Source organism: Salmo salar, chromosome 01 (genome assembly GCF_965601325.2).
Source record: "Salmo salar chromosome 01, fSalSal1, whole genome shotgun sequence".
In the NCBI taxonomy this organism is placed as follows: Eukaryota; Metazoa; Chordata; class Actinopteri; order Salmoniformes; family Salmonidae; genus Salmo; species Salmo salar.
Genome location: NC_138291.1, coordinates 25,565,373 through 25,586,670, shown reverse-complemented (window position 1 = coordinate 25,586,670; position 21,298 = coordinate 25,565,373). Strand labels below are relative to the sequence as shown.

At 43.3% G+C, this 21,298-nt stretch overlaps 1 protein-coding gene across 1 annotated transcript in view; it reads right to left on the bottom strand.

The window, feature by feature from the left end:
• Window positions 1–21,298, bottom strand: part of LOC106582172 (pleckstrin homology domain-containing family G member 3) — a 64,425-nt gene that overhangs the window by 15,861 nt on the left and 27,266 nt on the right. The window contains exons 3-11 of the mRNA XM_082956558.1: window positions 19,051–19,559; window positions 16,330–16,430; window positions 12,909–12,978; window positions 12,750–12,796; window positions 12,483–12,633; window positions 12,109–12,240; window positions 11,080–11,262; window positions 10,900–10,992; window positions 10,728–10,814 (exon numbers count right to left, since the gene is read on the bottom strand). Of these exons, the coding sequence (XP_082812684.1) occupies window positions 10,728–10,814; window positions 10,900–10,992; window positions 11,080–11,262; window positions 12,109–12,240; window positions 12,483–12,633; window positions 12,750–12,796; window positions 12,909–12,978; window positions 16,330–16,430; window positions 19,051–19,559 (1,373 nt within the window). The remainder of the gene's footprint in view (window positions 1–10,727; window positions 10,815–10,899; window positions 10,993–11,079; window positions 11,263–12,108; window positions 12,241–12,482; window positions 12,634–12,749; window positions 12,797–12,908; window positions 12,979–16,329; window positions 16,431–19,050; window positions 19,560–21,298) is intronic.

The following is a 21,298-nucleotide window of genomic DNA, read 5'->3' as shown; positions in this document are numbered from 1 at the left end:
GGTCTGAAATATATGTGGTTGTATATATGCGGTGATCTCCATTAGAGATCTTCATGCTTTATTAAGAGTGGCAGAGTAATAGTGGATATTTGGAGACTAAAAAAACCCTCGACCTTGTGAGATATATATACACACTACTGCTCAATAGTTTGGGGTCACTTAGAAATGTCCTTGTTTTTGAAAGAAAAGCTATTTTTTGTCCATTAAAATAACATCAAATTGATCAGAAACACAGTGTAGACATCATTAATGTTGTAAATGACTATTGTAGCTGGAAACGGCAGATTTTTTATGGAATATCTACATAGGCGTACCGAGGCCCATTATCAGTAACCATCACTCCTGTGTTCCAATGGCATGTTGTGTTAGCTAATCCAAGTTTATCATTTTAAAAGGTTAATTGCGCATTAGAAAACGCTTTTTCAATTATAATTGCAACAGTTTTCAGCTGTGCTATGATTAAAGAAGCAATAAAACTGGCCTTCTTTAGACTAGTTGAGTATCTGGAGCATCAGCATGTGTGTGCTCGGTTACATGTTCAAAATGGTCCGAAACAAAGTACTTTCTTCTGAAACTCGTCAGTCTATTCTTGTTCTGAGAAATGAAGGCTACTCCATGCGAGAAATTTCCAAGAAACTGAAGACCTCGTACAACGCTGTGTACTACTCCCTTCACAGAACAGCGCAAACTGGCTCTAACCATAATGGAAAGAGGAGTGGGAGGCCCCGGTGCAGAGTGTCTAGAGTGTCTAGTTTGATAAAGACGCCTCAAGTCCTCAACTGGCAGCTTCATTAAATAGTACCCGCAAAACACCTGTCTCAATATCAACAGTGAAGAGGCGACTCCAGGATGCTGGCCTAGGCAGAGTTGCAAAGAAAAAGCCATATCTCAGACTGGCCAATAAAAAAGATTAAGATGGGCAAAAGAACACAGACACTGGACAGAGGAAGATTGGAAAAAAAGTGTTATAGACAGACATATCTAAGTTTGAGGTGTTCAGATCAAAGAACATTCTTGAGACGCAGAAAAAAATGAAGATGCTGGAGGAGTGCTTGACGCCATCTATCAAGCATGGTGGAGGCAATGTGATGGTCTGGGGGTGCTTTGTTGGTGGTAAAGTGGGAGATTTGTACAGGGTAAAAGGGATCTTGAAGAAGGAAGGCTATCACTCCATTTTGCAACGCCATGCCATACCCTGTGGACAGCGCTTAAATTGGAGCCAATTTTCTCCTACAACAGGATAATGATCCAAAAGCACAGCTCCAAGCTATGCAAGAACTATTAAGGGAAGAAGCAGTCAGCTGGTATTCTGTCTATAATGGCGTGGCAAGCACAGTCGCCGGATCGGAACCCTATTGAGCTGTTGTGGGAGCAGCTTGACCATATGTTTACGTAAGAAGTGCCCATCGAGCCAATCCAACTTGAGAGGTGCTTCAGGAAGCATGGGGTGAAATCTCTTCAGATTACCTCAACAAATTGACAACTAGATGCCAATGGTCTGCAAGGCTGTAATTGCTGGAAATGGAGGATTCTTTGACGAAAGCAAAGTTTGAAGGACAATTATTTCAATTAAAAATCATTATTTATAACCTTGTCAACATCTTGACTATATTTCATGTTCATTTTGCAACTCATTTCATGCATGTTTTCATGGAAAACAAGAACATTTCAAAGTGACCCAGAACTTTTGAATGGTAGTGTACATGGAGACAATCAAGCTAGTCATCTTGACTACTTTGTCTCTTGCATCAAAAGGTTAAAAAAAAAATTATAGGAGAGAATGCAATCGGATCATCATTGGCCTTCACATAACTCTTACAGAATTTCCATGTGGATGGGGATATTGGAAATGTAATCAAAGTTTACTGAGGACAAAATAATTAATAACTGAATTTTTCCAGTATAATATAGGTTCAGCAAATATTGTTTGGGATACCTTTAGGTTTGCACATTTTGGGGAATATTCAGAGGTGAAAACTTTTTGTGGGAATATATGGGAATTAATATTAATACCATTTTGCATTGATATATTTACCATATCATGTGGAGACAGAAACATAAACCTTTTACCTTATCATAAGTAGACAATTGCAAATGATTAAATCCTTCAAACAGAAATAAAATCAATTTAGTTACGAAGTGAACTTTAATTAAATGAGTTGACTCTTCACATGGGATGACTTCAATGAACAACAAAAGTATATTGAATGATCCCAATGAGCCATCAAATCTCCCCAGAAAATGTTTAACATACATCTGTAAAATGATTGTCTAGAAACTAAAGCTTTGGTTGTCTTCCCCTCAGGCTTCCATGTCTTCTCCCTGGACCTCCTCAATGTTGACCTCTTGAACATCAGACTCTGAGGCCTCATCTTCACTGTCACTTTCCAACCTTGTTGAGGATGGCTCATTGTCAGGCTCAAAAAGCCTCAAATTTGCCCGGATGGCCACCAATTTTTCAACCCTTGTACTGATCAGCCTGTTACGTGCATTGGTGTGTGTGTTCCCAAACAAAGACCAGTTGCGCTGAGGCGGTTGATGTTGGTGGGATTTGGAGGATGGTGGCAACAGGGGCTCTTTCCCCTCAGATCCACAAAGTCCCTTCCACCAGGTGGCTGATGAGATATGTTGGCAGGACTGCCATATTCCATCTCCATCCCAAAGCCCTTGCTTGGAAGTGTACTTCGCCAGACTGCCAAGAACCTTGCCTTCATCCAGGCCAAGGTGGCGAGACATGGTAGTGATGACACCATAGGCCTTGTTGATCTCTCCACCAGACAGGATGCTCTTGCCAGCATTCTTGGGGTTAAACATGTATGCTGCGGCGTGTATGGGCTTCAGGCAGAAGTCTTCATGCATTTCAGTACTGCAGTTTCCTCTGCTTGGACCAACAATGAAGTAGGCAGGGCAGTATGGATTTATTCTCTTACATCTACAAGCAGTCTGAACATCAGACAGGATGGCATTGTCTCCCTCAATCCGTGCAATGGCTACTGCTATGGGTTTCAGGAGTTTCAGGCTGCTTACTACTCTCTCCCAAAATACCTCATCCAGGAGGATCCTCTTGATGGGGCTGTCCATATCGACAGACTGATATGGCCATTTCTTGGAGAGACTCCTTCCCCTCCAGGAGACTGTCAAACATGATGATAACACCACCCCAACAGGTGTTGCTGGGCAGCTTCAATGTGGTGCTCTTATTCTTCTCACTTTGCTTGGTAAGGTAGATTGTTGCTATAACTTGATGACCCTTCACATACCTAACCATTTCCTTGCCTCTCTCGTAGAGTGTATCCATTGTTTTCAGTGCCATGTCCTTGAGGAGCAAATTCAATGCATGAGCAGCACAGCCAATGGGTGTGCTGTGAGGGTAGGACTCCTCCACTTTAGACCAAGCAGCCTTCATGTTCGCAGCATTGTCTGTCACCAGTGCAAATACCTTCTGTGGTCCAAGGTCATTGATGACTGCCTTCAGCTCATCTGCAATGTAGAGACTGGTGTCTGTTGTCCCTTGTGTCTGTGCTCTTGTAGAATACTGGTTGAGAGGTGGAGATCATGTAGTTAATTATTCCTTGCCCACGAACATTCGACCACCCATCAGAGATGATTGCAACACAGTCTTCTTTCTCTATGATTTGCTTGACCTTCACTTGAACTCTGTATCCAGCAAATGAGTAGATAAAGCATGTCTGTTTGGAGGGGTGTATGCTGGGTCAAAGAACATTCAGAAATCTCTTCCAATACACATTGCCTGTGAGCATCAGAGGTGAACTAGTTGCATACACAGCTCGAGCAAGACATTCATCAGCATTTCTATGACTACGTTCCGCCATTGTGTAAAAAAAAACAACTTCTGATTCGAGGACCATGAGCTGCTGCTATCGATAAGGTGTCCGAGTCATTATTTTCACCTCGATAGAAGTAGAGGGACTTTTGTCAGAGGTTGCTTGTTGTGAGCACTGAGGGAACTTTATGCACTTAGCCAGATGATTATATATTAAGCCAGATGATTATATTGCATCTTTGTTGCATTCTTCACATATGACTTGGCACAGTACTTGCAAATGTACACAGCTTTTCCTTCTACATTAGCCGCAGTCAGATCATGCCGGTGGCATTTTTCTGTAAAGATTTGTACAAAAAAATTGTAAAAAAAAATTAAAAATACAATTCCATGTACAAATAGTTAACCAGTTAAACAACTCCTTTCTAAGATAAATGTTTTCACGGAAGAATACTGTACCAAGTTAACTAGCGGAATAAACTAAGTTTGAGCCTATTCCTGGAAACATTGAACCACTGTAGTTTACATCAATTTTAATTTCTAGTGGTAGCTAGAAAAGTTATATTTTAGCATTTTAGTGTTTCAGTGAATTGTTAGTGAGGGAGGCCCTGCTCTCTCGCTTCCCCAATTGTTTAGTTAATTTTCATGCCAATCTCCTTTGCATTAGCGTAGCCTCTCCTGTAGCCTATCAACTATGTATCGGCCTATCCCTGTTATCTCCTCTCTGCACAGGCCATACAAACGCTTCACATCGCGTGGCCGCTGCCACTCTAACCTGGTGGTCCCAGCGCGCACGACCCACGTGGAGTTCCAGGTCTCCGGCAGCCTCTGGAACTGCCGGTCTGCGGCCAACAAGGCAGAGTTCATCTCAGCCTATGCTACCCTCCAGCCCCTCGACTTCTTGGCGCTGACGGAAACATGGATTACCACAGAAAACACTGCTACTCCTACTGCTCTCTCCTCGTCTGACCACGTGTTCTCGCACACCCCGAGAGCATCTGGTCAGCGGGGTGGTGGCACTGGAATCCTCATCTCTCCCAAGTGGACATTCTCTCTTTCTCCCCTGACGCATCTGTCGATCTCCTCCTTTGAATTCCATGCTGTCACAATCACTAGCACATTCAAGCTTAACATCCTTACCATTTACAGCCCTCCAGGTTCCCTTGGAGAGTTCATCAATGAGCTTGACGCCTTGATAAGGTCCTTTCCTAAGGATGGCTCACCCCTCACAGTTCTGGGTGACTTTAACCTCCCTACGTCCACCTTTGACTCATTTCTCTCTGCCTCCTTTCCACTCCTCTCTTTTGACCTCAACTTCTCACCGTCCCCCCCTACTCACAAGGCAGGCAATACGCTCTTCACTAGATGCATTTCTTCTACTAATCTCACTGCAACTCCCCTCCAAGTCTCCGATCACTACCTTGTATCCTTTTCCCTCTCGCTCTCCTCCAACACCACTCACTCTGCCCCTACTCAGATGGTATTGCACCGTCGCAACCTTCGCTCTCCCTCTCCTGCTACTCTCCCATCCTATCATCTCTTCCCTCTGCTCAATCCTTCTCCAACCAATCTCCTGATTCTGATACTAACTTAAATGCACTTAATAAATAAAGATCTTTAGGGTTACGGTATATTTTGGAGTGTTATACATTTTCATAAACAATGTGGGATGGCAGTATCAAATGTATGTCAACTGAAGAATATTTACACAAATGAATCCGTCTCCGCACCACGTGCTCTCACCACTGGTGTCCCCCAGGGCTCAGTTCTAGGCCCTCTCCTATTCTCGCTATACACCAAGTCACTTGGCTCTGTCATATCCTCACATGGTCTCTCCTATCATTGCTATACGCAGACGACACACAATTCATCTTCTCCTTTCCCCCTTCTGATAACCAGGTGGCGAATCGCATCTCTGCATGTCTGGCAGACATATCAGTGTGGATGATGGATCACCACCTCAAGCTGAACCTCAGCAAGACGGAGCTGCTCTTCCACCCGGGGAAGAACTGCCCTTTCCATGATCGCCACCACGGTGGACAACTCCATTGTGTCCTCCTCCCAGAGTGCTAAGAGCCTCGGCGTGACCCTGGACAACACCCTGTCGTTCTCCGCTAACATCAAGGCGGTGACCCGATCCTGTAGGTTCATGCTATACAACATTCGCAGAGTACGACCCTGCCTCACACAGGAAGCGGCGCAGGTCCTAATCCAGGCACTTGTCATCTCCCGTCTGGATTACTGCAACTCCCTGTTGGCGGGGCTCCCTGCCTGTGCCATTAAACCCCTACAACTCATCCAGAACGCCGCAGCCCGTCTGGTGTTCAACCTTCCCAAGTTCTCTCACGTCACCCCGCTCCTCCGCACACTCCACTGGCTTCCAGTTGAAGCTCGCATCTGCTACAAGACCATGGTGCTTGCCTACGGAGCTGCGAGGGGAACGGCACCTCCGTACCTTCAGGCTCTGATCAGGCCCTACACCCAAACAAGGGCACTGCGTTCATCCACCTCTGGCCTGCTGGCCCCCCTACCTCTGCGGAAGCACAGTTCCCACTCAGCCCAGTCAAAGCTGTTCGCTGCTCTGGCACCCCAATGGTGGAACAAGCTCCCTCATGACGCCAGGACAGCGGAGTCAATCACCACCTTCCATAGACACCTGAAACCCCACCTCTTTAAGGAATACCTGGGATAGGATAAAGTAATCCTAACCCCCCCCCCCAAAAAAAGATATAGATGTACTATTGTAAAGTGGTTGTTCCACTGGATATCATAAGGTGAATGCACCAATTTGTAAGTCACTCTGGATAAGAGTGTCTGCTAAATGACGTAAATGTACAATATTAAGGTATTGGTTCTTTAAAAAAAAATACAATATTTACATTACCCTGCAGTTTACCTATAAAATGTGCTGCTGTGAAGTAGACATACATGGTATTCATATCACAAAATATATAAATGAGCTCTACAATAAATTTCAATAGAAAACTTGTAAAAATAGACAAGATCCTGCAACCATGGAGGTAAATACCTGTCTTTTTATGGAAAAATTGCCCTGATTAACTCCTTAGTCATATCCCAGTTCACTCACTTATGGCCCTGCCTACTCCTGATGATTCGTTTATCAAATCATATGAGCAAAATATATTTCGCATTATCTGGGACGCTAAACCAGACAAAAATAAAGCGTGCCTATCTATATAATGAATTGGGTGGGTTAAGATTAAATATAAAAGCACTAATCCTCTAGAAGCTTCACTTATTCAAAAGTTTTACTTGAATCCTAAATGGTTCTCAAGTAGATTACTAAGAAAAGCTAATCTATTGTTTAAAAATTGCCTTTGTGCAGATTAATTGAAAAAAGTATATTTTTCAACCAAGCATTGCAGAGCTGGCTACAATTTCAATTTCATACCCCTTAAGACAGAACAAATATAACAACAAATATAGCTGAACTCAAATGTGCTGGTTGATAAAATACCTGTATTTATGGGAAAGATGTTAGAAAAGGGTATTTTGTTTTTAAATTATATTGTAAATTGGAATGGTAGATTTGCCTTTCATGGAGTTATCAGAATTGTATGGGAAGGTCTGCTCAATCCAAGAGTACAACCAATTGATTGCAGCATTACCCCAAAAATGGAGGAGGCAGGTGGCACGGGAGGAGGGCTGGTCTGTCTGCCCAATGTAAAGGATCAAAACTGGCAGAGGAATAAAAATAGCATAAATAGGAAAGTACCAGTTTCATATGAGGATCAGGATGTTGAAAGCTGTGCCATACAGATTGCAAAATAGTTGGGATGAGCTTTTTGATGTACCGATTCCATGGTACAGGGTGTATGAGTTGATATATAAAACGACGCATGACTTTGTGCTTTTCAGCTAAAATTATTAAATAGAATTATTGCCACCAACAAAATGTTGAATATTTGGGGCATTCAATCATCAAAGCTCTGCAGATTTTGTTGTGAGGATACAGAATCAAGACCATTTATTTTGGTATTGCCCTCAGGTAGCCCGTTTCTGGTCTCAGATTCAGGAATGGCTGAAATGCAGAAAGAACATTGATCTAAAATTGACCCTAGAAATAGTACTGTTGGGAGATCTGGAGAGACCGGGTCAGTCAATTAATGATATACTAATACTTTTACTAAAAGTATTTATCTTAAACTCGCAATCTGTAGATTCTATTCGATAGTTTCAATCTATGTTAAACATCACTGCATAGTTGAAAGATACATGTTGCGTAGAAATCCGAAGAGGGTGGCATGCAGAGATAGGTGGGAGGGACTGAGGGAAGCTGAGGGTTGGGATGTGGAATTGGAGACAAGTGGGAGTGGAGTTGCTGTGCGGGAGATTGACCGTCATTCTAAAGTATTTTTTTTTTTTTAAGTATGTCAGAATGACATTGAGGGGCAGTGTTTTTACAGCTAATGCCAGTTTGCCCGAGGCTGATGCGGTGCAGGTGTTTGTACACATGCATATATACACAAATTCTCTTTCAAATGCACACATAACACAGACACACAGGTAAATAGTGCCATACATGCACACAAACAGTTGGCCTTGCGGTTGTGATTTTTGTTGTCCTTTTGCATTTTGTTTTCTGTTTTTCTTCATCTTTCTCGTTTGTTCATTTTGTTGGTGCATGGGGGGGGGGGTCTAGAGGAGGGGAATGGAATAATTTTTTAAAAAGTATTATTTATTTGTATTTCTTCTGGGGGGGGGGCCTTGGAGGGCTGGCGGTTAGGAGCTTGGGCCGGTGGATCGCTGGTTCAGGCCCCTTTTTTTTTTTTTACCTTGTGGGTGATCTGTCGACGTGCCCTTGAGTAGGGCATTGACCCTGGTTGCTTCTGTGTGTCGCTCTGGATGGGAGTCTGTTAGATGACTAATGTGATGTAGTTGAGCGGTTTCACTGCAAGTATATTGTATTAAGCATTCAATAACAAAAAAATTTAAGAGTGGCAGAGTAAGAAATAATTTGAACTCTGAGAAAAAACATTAAGGTTGCCCAAAGGAGAGACTAAGAAACAGTCTGACTTATTTGTTTCAAGAAAATGAGTAAATAGATTGAAATTAAGATGCAGAATGTTTCATCAGAAAGTAGGAAGTCTCCAAAATGGTCGATCCTTTTGACATAGCAAAAGTTTTTATCCAAAAGTAGAGGTGCATGGTCCGAAATGACAATAGCTAAGTATTCGCACGAGTCAACTGCTGGCATGAGTGCGTTATCAATGAAAAAGTAATTATACGGAAGGTGGTGGACATTAAAAAAATGGAAAACTCCTTTGCAAGAGCATTTTGTAATATCCAGGGGTCAGTGCAACCATTACATTGAATACATGTGGAGAACGCTTTGGACATCATTGACTGATGGTTCTAGGATGTGAGCGATCAAATTTTCGATCTATGAAAGTTAATATCTCCTCCGAAGATCAGATAGTGACTGTCCAAGTGGATAAGAGATTGTTAGTAAAGTTTACATAGTCCCAGTTGGGAGCGTAAACATTCAGCAACACCACAGGTGTTTCACAAAGTGTACGGGTTACAATAATGCATCTTCCTTCTGAATCTGCTATGACGTCTGAAGGAATGAAGTGTATCTTCTTATGATTAAGAAAGGCAGGCCATCTGGCCCTAGTGTTGATATTTGAATTATAAAAACTGAACCACCCATGTGCTACGGAGTCTATATATCAGTCTGTAGATGTTTAAGATGGAAGAATCATTTGGATCTCTTGATTGGTCCATTTAGCCCTTCGACATTCCACGAGGTGAGCCTCACTGAGGCACCACTTTTTAAATGTTTTTTAATTTTTATTGAACCTTTAACTAGGCAAGTCAGTTAGGAACAAATTCTTATTTACAATGGCAGCCTACCCTGGGCCAATTGTGCGCCGCCCTATGGGACTCCCAATCCCAGCCGGTTGTGATACAGCCTGGAATCGAACCAAGGTCTGTAGTTACACCTCTAGCACTGAGATGCAGTGCCTTAGACCACTGCGCCACTCAGGAGCCCTTTTGTGTTGGTAGAGTGATAAGTCATTCATTAATGATAGCGAATTTGAATTATCAGATGTCTCACAATCAGTTGTGATGTATTTCACAGAAAATAACTAGGCCAAACCTCAAAAAGTATGTCTATCAGAACGTGACATCTGCCTTCTCTTAGCGTTCAGGCTAGTACGTACCTTGCCAAATCAATGTGTCCATACTAAAACCGGTAGTGAGGGGAAAACTTGCCCCAGGTTCTTAGTGAAAAATTCAGACATGAATTTAATGACCGAGCCCTCTGAATTTTCTTCAATATTTGTGATTCGTATATTTGAACGGTGTGAAAAATTCTATCCTATCTATGGTTTCGGAGAGGAGCTAGTTTTTCTCCAGCGATGTGCACCTTTCTTCCAGTGCAACAATTCTGTCACTGTAGCCAGATGGATAATGGATGTTGAACAAAATCTGTTGGCCATGGCCATCTATGGTTTTGCAACGCTATCGAGAGTAGCTGATATTGAGGCCAAAGCAGCGTCTATTGTCCCTTTGAGTTCTGAGAATCATGAAGCAAAGTTTGTCAAAGACGGTAGGTAGGCCTGGTGCAGAGTTTTAGGTCATCCTAGTCTCTTGTTTTAGGTCATCCTAGTCTCTTCCGCCATAGGTACTGTGGGTGAGTTTCGTTCGGTTTTCTCTTGTTTTTGGGACGCAGTTTATGAGCTATTTTCAAGTAAGAAGTTGCATGAGAGACTTTAGAAAAAAAAATGGTGAACTAGAAAATGTATTTTTTGACTTCGTTGAAAAGAACAGAAGCCACCCTCACATACAACCTTCATTCACATGTTAACCCGGAAGCCAGAGCATTTGTTTAGAGGGAGGGATTAGAGTTGGCTGGTGCAAGACTGTGGGCTAGTTGACAGGAGTGGAGAGGAAACACTTGTCGCTATAGGTTTACCTTCTGTGGGACAATGGTGTGGTGGTTCTCTAGAATCAGTTTCTTGATATGATGAGCCCAGAGGCGCTTCTCCTCAACAGTCTTGGCCTGAAAACGACACTTGTCAATTATACTGAGCTCATACAGAACTACTCTTATTACAAGAGAGGACAGGCTTATGATCCACACTCACCTGCACAGTGTGAGGCTGCTTGGGATGCTTGAAGTGGATCACACTGAAGTGCAGAGGGTCCTTGGCGCTGTCAAGCAGCATCAGGGTCGAGCACTGAAACCACAGGGAGCAACGTTACGCCAACCTAACAGAGCAAGCTCATGGCATTTGGGTTAAGTTCCTCTACTTTTTGCTCATTACCAATATGTGTGTCTTGTAGACATAGTGCTCTCCTCTCTTCTTGGTGATGAGGAGCATCTTGTCAAAGAGGAACAGCATCCTGGTGTTCTTGGCACGTTGGACCTGGAAGGTTCCCTCCAGCACCAGCTCTCCATACGTAGTGAGGTCAGGACCCTTCCAGTTGATCAGGAGAGACTGGATCTCCTGCACACACACACACACACACACCTGATTGTATCTAGGTCTCCTAAACATAGTCTGGGTACACAACACTGACAAAACTGTACATGAAAGCATGCACAAGGGGAGCAAAGTCTGAAGAGAACAGTATTTTTTTAATACGACAACAGAAAACAACAGGTAGGCCAGGAACCAAATCGGCAGTGAACTCACCATCTAATCGAAGGCATAAATTTAAACAAATAGAAAAACCCAGCAGACACTGTGGCCCTGTGGTAGATTTATTGAGTCCCTACGAGGCCCCAAATCCCTGACCAAACTCTAAATAGCATTTAAACAGAGGTCGGGGAGACATGGAGCTTTGAGCCACCTCGGAGGCTTACTGATCAATACCACACGGAGCAGGTTCACACATTTGCTTTGGACCATTTATTTCTAAAGATTTAGGCTTCAGCAAACGTCTTAAGGTTGATTATGGAAGTTAAATTGGCTGCTTTATTGGACCAACAAAGACTGTGCAACTAAACCCCCCAAAAATTGGAATAGCCTGCCCCCACACAGTACAGTAAACTCAGTCAGGAAGTTAATGTGGGAGCAGCAGGACAGTAACCTGGAACAGTTGCTGGGTGACTAACAGGATTCCCCATCAACGCAACCTCTGGCAAGACAGTGAAACAGCATAATAAAGCTATGGCCATGACAGACAGGATAAACTATGAGCAGAGCAAGAGTAGCTACACTTCATTAACTGATAAAACCTATTGAGAAACAATCACATACAAAATTAGCCCAATTAGATACACTATAGTGGTAGGTGGAAAGGGGTGGGTCAAATTCCATTCATCTCTCCCTGAGAGTAGCCACACTGACCTGCAGCCTGACAGCGTGCTCGTGTTTCCTCTTCATCTCATTGATGTACCAGGCCACCCCGGTCATGGTGTCAATGGCCTCCTGCACCACCTCATAGCCCTCCTCCTCAGGGTCAAAGTGCTTGGCGATCTCCTGTTAGAGGGCAAACAGCCAGAACATGAGGAATCAAGACCACCGGAATGAAGTTGAATGTGTTGTTGTATGCTATACAATGCTCCACCATTGCCATCTTACCAGGTAAAAAAAATAAATGAATTGGCCTCCTGTCAAGGGACCCCACAATCAACCTGCAATTGCAGAAGTACAATTCTATACAGCTTACTTAGACCATCTCTACCCATAGAAAAGGTAATATGCAGTGAGGACCAGTGTACCTGCAGAAGCAGGTGGTATTTGAGGATCCTCTGGACGGGTTTGAGCAGGTAGGACCCCAGGGGGAGAGAACGCTTGAGGAAGGCCTGGCGATCCCTGAAGAACTTGGCCAGAGTCTTACTCCTCATGCAGTCGGTCAGTGTACCCACAGAGCTAGAGGGAACACAAGTCAATGGATCGTATCATTTAACTTCCATTGTTATTTAAAGTTACAGATTCTTAACATGTCCCCCAAAGGTTTCAGAAAACCTTTACACTCTTCTACTTACTTGGGGTAGTTTGTGCAGTACTGTGTATAGATTTCAAAAGCGTTACTCTATAAAATCACAAAGGGAGGAAAAACACAAAACCAGATCAATAACACTCCAGCCTGTCCAGCTTCCCGATGATGGGTATCAATTCAGTCTGTGCGAGTGGCCTCCTCTCACCTTGTCCACGAAGCAACTTGCCACAGCAACCGGGTCATTCTCACACATGTCCAGAGACTGCAGCAGCTCACTGTGGAGGAAGACAGACCGACGCAAGACTAGGATAAGGTCTAGGTCAGAGACCGTAAGAGAAATTCAGCGTAAACTACAGTCAGGTACTATGTTAGGTATGAAAACATGTTTATGTTTTGCATGGCACTATGCATTTGTTCTGGTTAACTTCATTCTGCCCAAAGACTCAGCAGGGTCAGGTTTCCCACAGCAGAGTGGACACAAGGAGAGAGGGGTCACCATGCAAAAACATAAAAGGAGTACAAAACCAACAAAAGTTTTTTTTACATGGTCACACATAAAATCAAACACTTTCATAACTTACAAACACCCTTCAGCTGCATGGGCTGATGAAATAAAGGAACATAGCAATATGTCAATATGCTGAGTACAATGGTATGTCTTTATACTTTTTTGTTTGAGGTTTATTTTTGCCTGAAGACAAACATTTGCTTGACAAATCATGAACATGTTCCCAGACATTCTTTCATTAAGCCAATATGTGGCCTACAGTGGCAGGGAAACATTGTTTTGGTTTTGAAATGGGAGCAGTACTGTAGCTTTAATAATAGCATGACTCAGAGGCAGTCACTAGTCAGTCATGCACATCTCTAAACTGAATGACAAGTCTAGGACCGTCTGAAAACCCTGTGTATGAAAATGAACTGTATTAAGGTCTGCTGCGTGAGACATTCATTCTCCAATACAATGACAAAAGAGAATGCCATTTCACATCTCCTCAGAGGTTCATAGAGTTTCTGCTTGAATTAATATGTCCTCCATCACCTGGGAAAAGTGCAAGAGCTGCACATGTTATCAAACCAGTGCTTTAAAAGTATGCTTGGCTCTTGCGGATCAGCTCACCCTGGGCACTTCCTGCTAATTGGCACGACTCAGTCGCAGCGTTTAGCCGAGATGATGGGAAGTGTAACGCTGGCAATGGCACGCATCCCCAGGCTGTAGCAGCCATGTCTGGTTCAGACTACATCTTAATAATCCAGTCTAACTTCATTTACTTTATAAAAAGAAGAGCAAACTCTCCACTCCAGTGTAACACATTGTATATTGATGCTGTAGGAGAGCCAGAGGGATGTACATGAACTCCCCCTGCTTTAGATGTAACAATCACTAATCAAAACCTCTATTTTAGTAGTCTACACTGGTGGAAATACCATACAGTTGAAGTCAGAAGTTTACATACACCTTAGCCAAATACATTTAAACTCAGTTTTTCACAATTCCTGACATTTAATCCTAGTAAAATGTCCCTGTCTTCGGTCAGTTAGGATCACCACTATTTTAAGAATATGAAATGTCAGAATAAGAGTAGAGAGAATGATTTATTTCAGCTTTCATTTCTGTCATCACATTCCCAGTGGGTCAGAAGTTTACATGCACTCAATTAGTATTTGGTAGCATTGCCTTTAAATAGTTAAACTTAGGTCAAACGTTTTGGGTAGCGTTTCACAAGCTTCCCACAATAAGTTGGATGAATTTTGGCCCATTCCTCCTGACAGAGCTGGTGTAACTGAGTCAGGTTTGTAGGCCTTGCTTGAACACGCTTTTTCAGTTCTGCCCACAAGTTGTCTATAGGATTGAGGTCAGGGCTTTGTGATGGCCACTCCAATACCTTGACTTTGTTGTCCTAAAGCCATTTTGCCACAACTTTGGAAGGATGCTTGGGGTCAATGTCCATTTTGAAGACCCATTTGCAACGAAGCTTTAACTTCCTGAGGTCTTGAGATGTTGCTTCAATATATCCACAGAATTTTCCTACCTCATGATGCCATCTATTTTGTGAAGTGCACCAGTCCCTCCTGCAGCCAAGCACCCGCACAACATGATGCTACCACCCCCGTGCTTCACTGTTGGGATGGTGTTCTTCGGCTTGCAAGCCTCCCCCTTTTTCCTCCAAACATAACGAAGGTCATTATGGCCAAACAGTTCTATTTTTGTTTCATCAGACCAGAGGACATTTCTCCAAAAAGTACAATCTTTGTCCCCATGTGCAGTTGCAAACCGTAGTCTGGCTTTTTATGGTGGTTCTGGAGCAGTGGCTTCTTCCTTGCTGAGCGGCCTTTCAGGTTATGTCAATACAGGACTCGTTTTACTGTGGATATTGATACTTTTGTACCCGTTACCTCCAGCATCTTCACAAGGTCCTTTGCTGATGTTCTGAGATTGATTTGCACTTTTCGCACCAAAGTACGTTCATCTCTAGGAGACAGAACGCGTCTCCTTCCTGAGCGGTATGACGGCTACGTGGTCCCATGGCGTTTATACTTGTGTACTTGGCTCTTGCACAGATGAACGTGGTACCTTCAGGCATTTGGAAATTGCTCCCAAGGATGAACCAGACTTGTGGTCTACAATTTTTTTCTGAGGTCTTGGCTGATATCTTTGATTTTCCCATGATGTTAAGCAAAGAGGCACTGAGTTTGATGGTAGGCATTGAAATACATCCACAGGTACACCTCCAATTGACTCAACTGATGTCAATTAGCCTATCAGAAGCTTACATTTACATTTTAGTCATTTAGCAGACGCTCTTAGCTTCTAAAGCCATGACATCATTTTCTGGAATTTTCCAAACTGTTTAAAAGGCACAGTCAACTTAGTGTATGTAAACTTCTGACCCACTGGAATTGAGATATAATTCATTGTAAGTTAAATTATCTGTCTGTAAACAATTGGAAAAATTACTTGTGTCATGCACAAAGTAGATGTCCTAACCGATTTGCCAAAACTACATTTTGTTGAAAGTGGTTGAAAAACAAGTTTTAAATGACTCCAACCTAAGTGTATGTAAACTTCCGACTTCAACTGTAAACCAGAACCATTATTTTCAACCATTTGGTGTTTATGGCATTACGCCATCATTGGGAATCATGTGGGAGGAGCCTTACTGTGAGAGGATAAGGATGTTTATTTTTTCTCTTTTGGCATGAGGCTTGGTGAGCATATGCTGCACAACAGCTTCATATCTCCCATCTAAACATCCAAATGGGTGCACAGAGCAGGTGATCGTCCTGATAACGTCTGGAGCAGAATTGACACATACAGCCATATTGTAATTTGTCTGTTTCTTTACTGATCCCAATCTGCTGTATTGTCCTAGGCCAATCTGCGTTTGGTGTTGGTTAGTCAGTCATTTTTTATTTGTCCTCAAAACAGATTTAGACAGATAAACTCTCCAACACAGCCATAAAACAGATGTCCTGCCAGGAAGCCTTTGAATCTTTGTCAAAAGAACATTCCACTAAAAAGGTCAATATGTCATCTCAATGTCTGCTCGCAGGTTTGAGTGTTAGGTTGAGTTGTTTTTGTGAAGACTGCCTGGAAAAATAAAACAATTACATTTGCAGCTTACCTGTTGAACTCATATATGTCCTCTATATTCCCAAACAGGGAAGAAACCTGGTCTGGATGAATGGGAAGGTTGTCCATGTCTATGATGTGAGCCAGGTAATCCTAGAGAAACAATAACACTGGTTATAATGCACCTACAATCTGCCTAATGAAGAACCATCCTGGAGTGAGTGTTCTGTAAACTACAATTTCTGATTATTTGCAGTAGAGGGAGCTTGTGTATGGATAAAGTTGAACATGCTCAAGCGGTTGCCTCCTTGGTGGATTCCGCTTCAATGTTGTTTCAATTTATTACACATCCTGTTCGCAGGCTAAAAAGACCACATAGGATGAAGTCTATCTGCTGTCTATTACAACAAAACAGTATGACTCATGATCAGTGTGTTCAAATCTAAGTGGTTGAAATGGTCATTAAGGATTTATTACTTGTTACTGTGAGGTCAGTAGCTCTGTAAAAAACAGTCAAACCAGCACAGTGTTCTCCCATGACCCCTCTCTCATCAGGCTGCAAGACTACTCTGGCCTAGACAATATCAACTAAAAACAGAGGCACAGTTGCTCCTCTCACCTAATTACACTCATGTTTGTATACAAACATGCACACACACACACACCCAGTCAGTGCAGAGTAAAGTAGTCTTCACACACAAGAACGTTTCGCATTCGTCTATAGCCTTCCAGACACTTGTAGAATCTATGCCAAGGTGCCACCAGAACAGCCTCAATGCACATCGCCCTATTAAGACACTATGTTGGCATTTCCTTTATTTTGGTAGTTAGCTGTATGTACAGCGTACTATTAGACTGTCAGCACAAGGTTAGGTCTAGGCTTGTGGTTATGGATGGGTAACCCATAAAGGGTAATGCCCTCTAGGGGATGGGAGGGGAAGAGGCATTTAAAGGGTTACAATACTTCTGGGCAGTTAAGTGACAGAGATGGCCTAGTGAGAAATGTTTGGGAAGAAGGCTATGGAACCTAGTAAATAGATATTGACCCTCAGAATTTCAGGACATCTGTCGAGGCAGAATTGGAGGTGTGAGTCCACCTGTCACACAGCTGTCTTAGAGCTGAGATTAAAAGGTTTCTGCTTTCATGATATGGGGGATGAGCATGTTCCTGGATAGTGTCTGCTCTACACAAACTAACAGCTGTCAACTTCATAAGTGACAGTAACAGGACAAAACCAAAAAGGTGCATCAAATACATCACTGAAGTGACAAGTTTAACAACGCTGCTACTGTAACTTCGCACAAGATGCCACTGCAGAGCAAGTCATTGGAATGCTGCATTTAGATTGGAGAGGTTGAACTTTTTGGGGGTTGAGAGAACTGTAGATTTTGTTCAAATTGTTATTGAAAAAATAAAATAAATAAAAAAATGGGCCAGCTTTTTCCCACTGCAACAGTACGTGGAAAAAAAGTTGCTACTCTATGTTTCTTCAGTTGGCATTGTGATGATTGTGTTTTTGTTGGCCGTTGCCTTCTAGGGGCCGGAGGGCTCCGTATCCTAGTTTGGGTCGCAGTGCAGCAGGCAGCTAGGCAGCTAGGCAGCTAGGCAGCTAGGCAGGGCTCACGAAGAAGTTGGAAGTCCAGTGGAAGTGTGAGAGTGTCTGGGGAGCAGGACTGTGTCATTACTCTGGCGGATGCTGTAGCGAGGGCTCGGTAAGGGCAGATCTCCCTTCAACACCTAGGGAAGGCGCCAGCAGCCCAGTCAGACAGAGACTCAGTGAGGAGTGCCAGTAACACACTACCTCTGATCTGTCTGCATCATGCGTTAAAGACATTATAACCTGCACTTAACAGGACTTACGCCACCATGCTCCTGTCAGTACTCATCCAAAGAGGATAATTATTCCAACCTGAAGGGTGCAATAGGTGAGGCTGATCAATCTGCACAGTTGGTAGTTGTTTTCAGACTACAAAGACAGCAGCCATAAGAGACCAGTTGACTTGATTGCAGAGCGGATAATCAGCTCGGTTCCATTTGCCACAACCAGAAGATGAAATCAGTAGCAGCTGTTCAAATCTCTGACCAAGATCATCAGGGGAGAAGTTTCTGCCTTGAGATGCCGTGTCCTGGCCCTGATTCTGCTTTAGAACTAAATACGTGAAAAGATCACAAGATCCCAGTCTCAGCTCTGTATGCTTTCACAGTAATGTAAACATATAGAAAGCATTAACCTACATACAGAAGCTTAACCACATATCAGCTACTCTACAATTCTAATCCGCTGGTCTTACAGGCTATAATGGTTACATACTATGGCATTTTCCATCTGATTATGAGAATGTCATTTAGAGAAGAAAAGCAACTGCTATTGTGAGTTACGAAATACACAGGGAACATTTGTCTGAACCACATCTTTCAAAAAAACTGGAAATCACACTAGATCCTGGTAAAACAATCAACCCTAGAATATGTTATAGGTACCAGAGACATGTGGCTTCAAAGGCAAGCAGTCACTTAGAAAATTGAGAACCTTATTTGCTCTCTAAACCCATGAAGCCCATTCCTTTGTCTCATTACTGGCCAACTCCAATAAATCACCTCCATATAAGGAGGTACAGACATTAAGTCATAACTACATACCATTCCAAAAGAACCACTGAAATTACCTATTAAATGACACCAATCATATGGCCTATAGTGAGAAGATTGCATTGATTAAGATCACGTCCTAATAACCAGAACTGACTGGATGTAACCCTCAAGGCGACTCACCTCCACGATGCTGCGAAGGTCCCTGACATACATGCGCTCTGTCTCAATTATCTCCATGACTACACGGTCCACGTAGCTGAGCTTAGGGTTGGGAGCCATGGCTTCAGTGGCAAAGGGTGCGGTGTGGGTCTGAGGTGCATTAGTCCTCCTGTTGGTGGTGGCGTTGTTGTTGCACTGGGACCTGGTCTGACTGTGGTCCAGCCACTGGTCTCTGGTCCCCCCCTGACTGAGGCCCTGCATCTTGGTCTGGGGCTGCTCCCTGGCTCCCTCTGCAGGGCTGAGCTCCAGGTCAACGTCCGTTCCACTGGGGGGAGGTGGTGTGGAGGGGAGGGCTGAGGTACTGCCGTAGAGGATGTGGCTGTCCCGGGAGGAGACTGAGGACAGAGTGGATACCAGGCTCACTGGATGCTCAGCCTCTCCCGCTGAGGGGTCAGCACAAAGCCGACTGTAGCTGGCTTGTCGCTCATAGCCACCACTGATGGAGAGGGCAGAGTACAACTGAGGAGATTCTGATAGAGAGGAGAGAGAGAGAGAATTTAGTCTCAGGGCACATGGGCAGAAACAGATTGTTAAAACTGGCACATTCCACTACATTTTAGATCCATTTAATCAAATACTGTAGTCAGATGATATGACAGTATGAACCCAGTGTTCAGCGTCCCAGCCTGAGGAAGAGTGCTCTACTGCAAAAGGGGCTCTCTCAAATCCTATGGACATGCCCCAATTACAGCGCTCCACATTCTCTGGAAAACCCAGCCATTTCCTCCAACCTCCCTTACTGGTACTGGCGAAGTCTTGGAAAAACAGAAGGAAAACTGAGGGGGAGACAGGTTGGGAGAAGAGAGGGGAGTCAGAACCAGAGTCCTGTTTATACATCTAATTTATTGAGCTACTTTTCAAATCAAGAGAAATTGATTCCATATTCAGTTTCACATCCTTCCTGCCCAGACAGGGAATGTTCCAAATATATGAAGTCAGAAAGTATTCTGAAGGTCAAAAGGTCAAACCCATTTTGCATTATTAAAAAAATACATATTCTTGCCAATAAACTGCACCTTCGAGAACAAATCCCTTAATTGGCCACAGCAGTGACTAAGCCAGGTCAGGGATATTGCCAAGTGAGGACAGAGAGTTTGAGAGATGGCAGTGGTACAGACATTTCATGGAGCACTCTTCAAAATAGTTTCCAACTACAGCAGTGTTGACACATTCTTAATGAAATCAATAAGGCAGTCATAAAATGTGCGTCGTTAGCAGACACCCCACAACTAATAACATGGACCTGTCACTAGGCAGCTTGGCCAGTTGACTGGACTTGGAAAGCGGGACAGAAATGTCATCTGTCAGCAATGACTTCAGAAGAACGGAGGCCCTTTCTATATAGTAAAGAATCACAAAAGTGATTAGCTATAATGATTGTAAAACAAAAATGATTAGAAATTGTAGATGAAAGATCTTTGAGGTCACTGGTCAGTCATTTGTAGAGTCAACAGATACAGGAAACAAAAACAAGTGTCTCTCCCTCTACAGACCGGATGATGTCAGTGATCTCAGTCTGGGCTACAATCCACTGTAGAGCTCATCTGCAACAACAGACTCACACATGTCAAGTCAGAGGAAGCAAGGGATGAGCCTGCAAGCAAAGGTTGACCTTGACCACTTCTTAGAAGCTGTTTAAAGTAGTTCCAAAACCATGTAATAGTACTACTTACAGGGAGTAATAGTACAGTAGGCCGTTGGTCTCTGCTGTAGTATCTGCGCAGACAGAAGCTCCTCCTTTTCCCATTTAATTTTGGCTGTGAAAATTACTACCTCGCCTGCTCTGAGCGCCAACCGCCAAGGCCTCCCCCTCCCTTCCTAGAACCGCTGTGCTGACGTCAATGCCCAGCCATTGGGAGGTGATACTGGGGGAGTAAGGACAGTTCAAACATACACCCTGATCTCCCGGTCTCCTAACAAACCCTAATGAAGTCTCAAAGGCACTCAGTTCTACAAGTGGAGAGCAAATTATATAACCTGTCCTAGGCTAATAAAATCGTAATATAGTTTTTACAGAATTCTGAAATACATGGTGTGACTCACTCAACATTAGGATCACCACCATCAGGACAAGTCATGGCAGTGAGATTGGTCATAATCCAAATGCTGTAAGGGATGGGTAAGGCAGGAAACATAACTCATGAAGGCCTAAGGCACTAGCACCCAGACATGATATGGGACAAAAACAGCAATCGTAAACCAACACTAC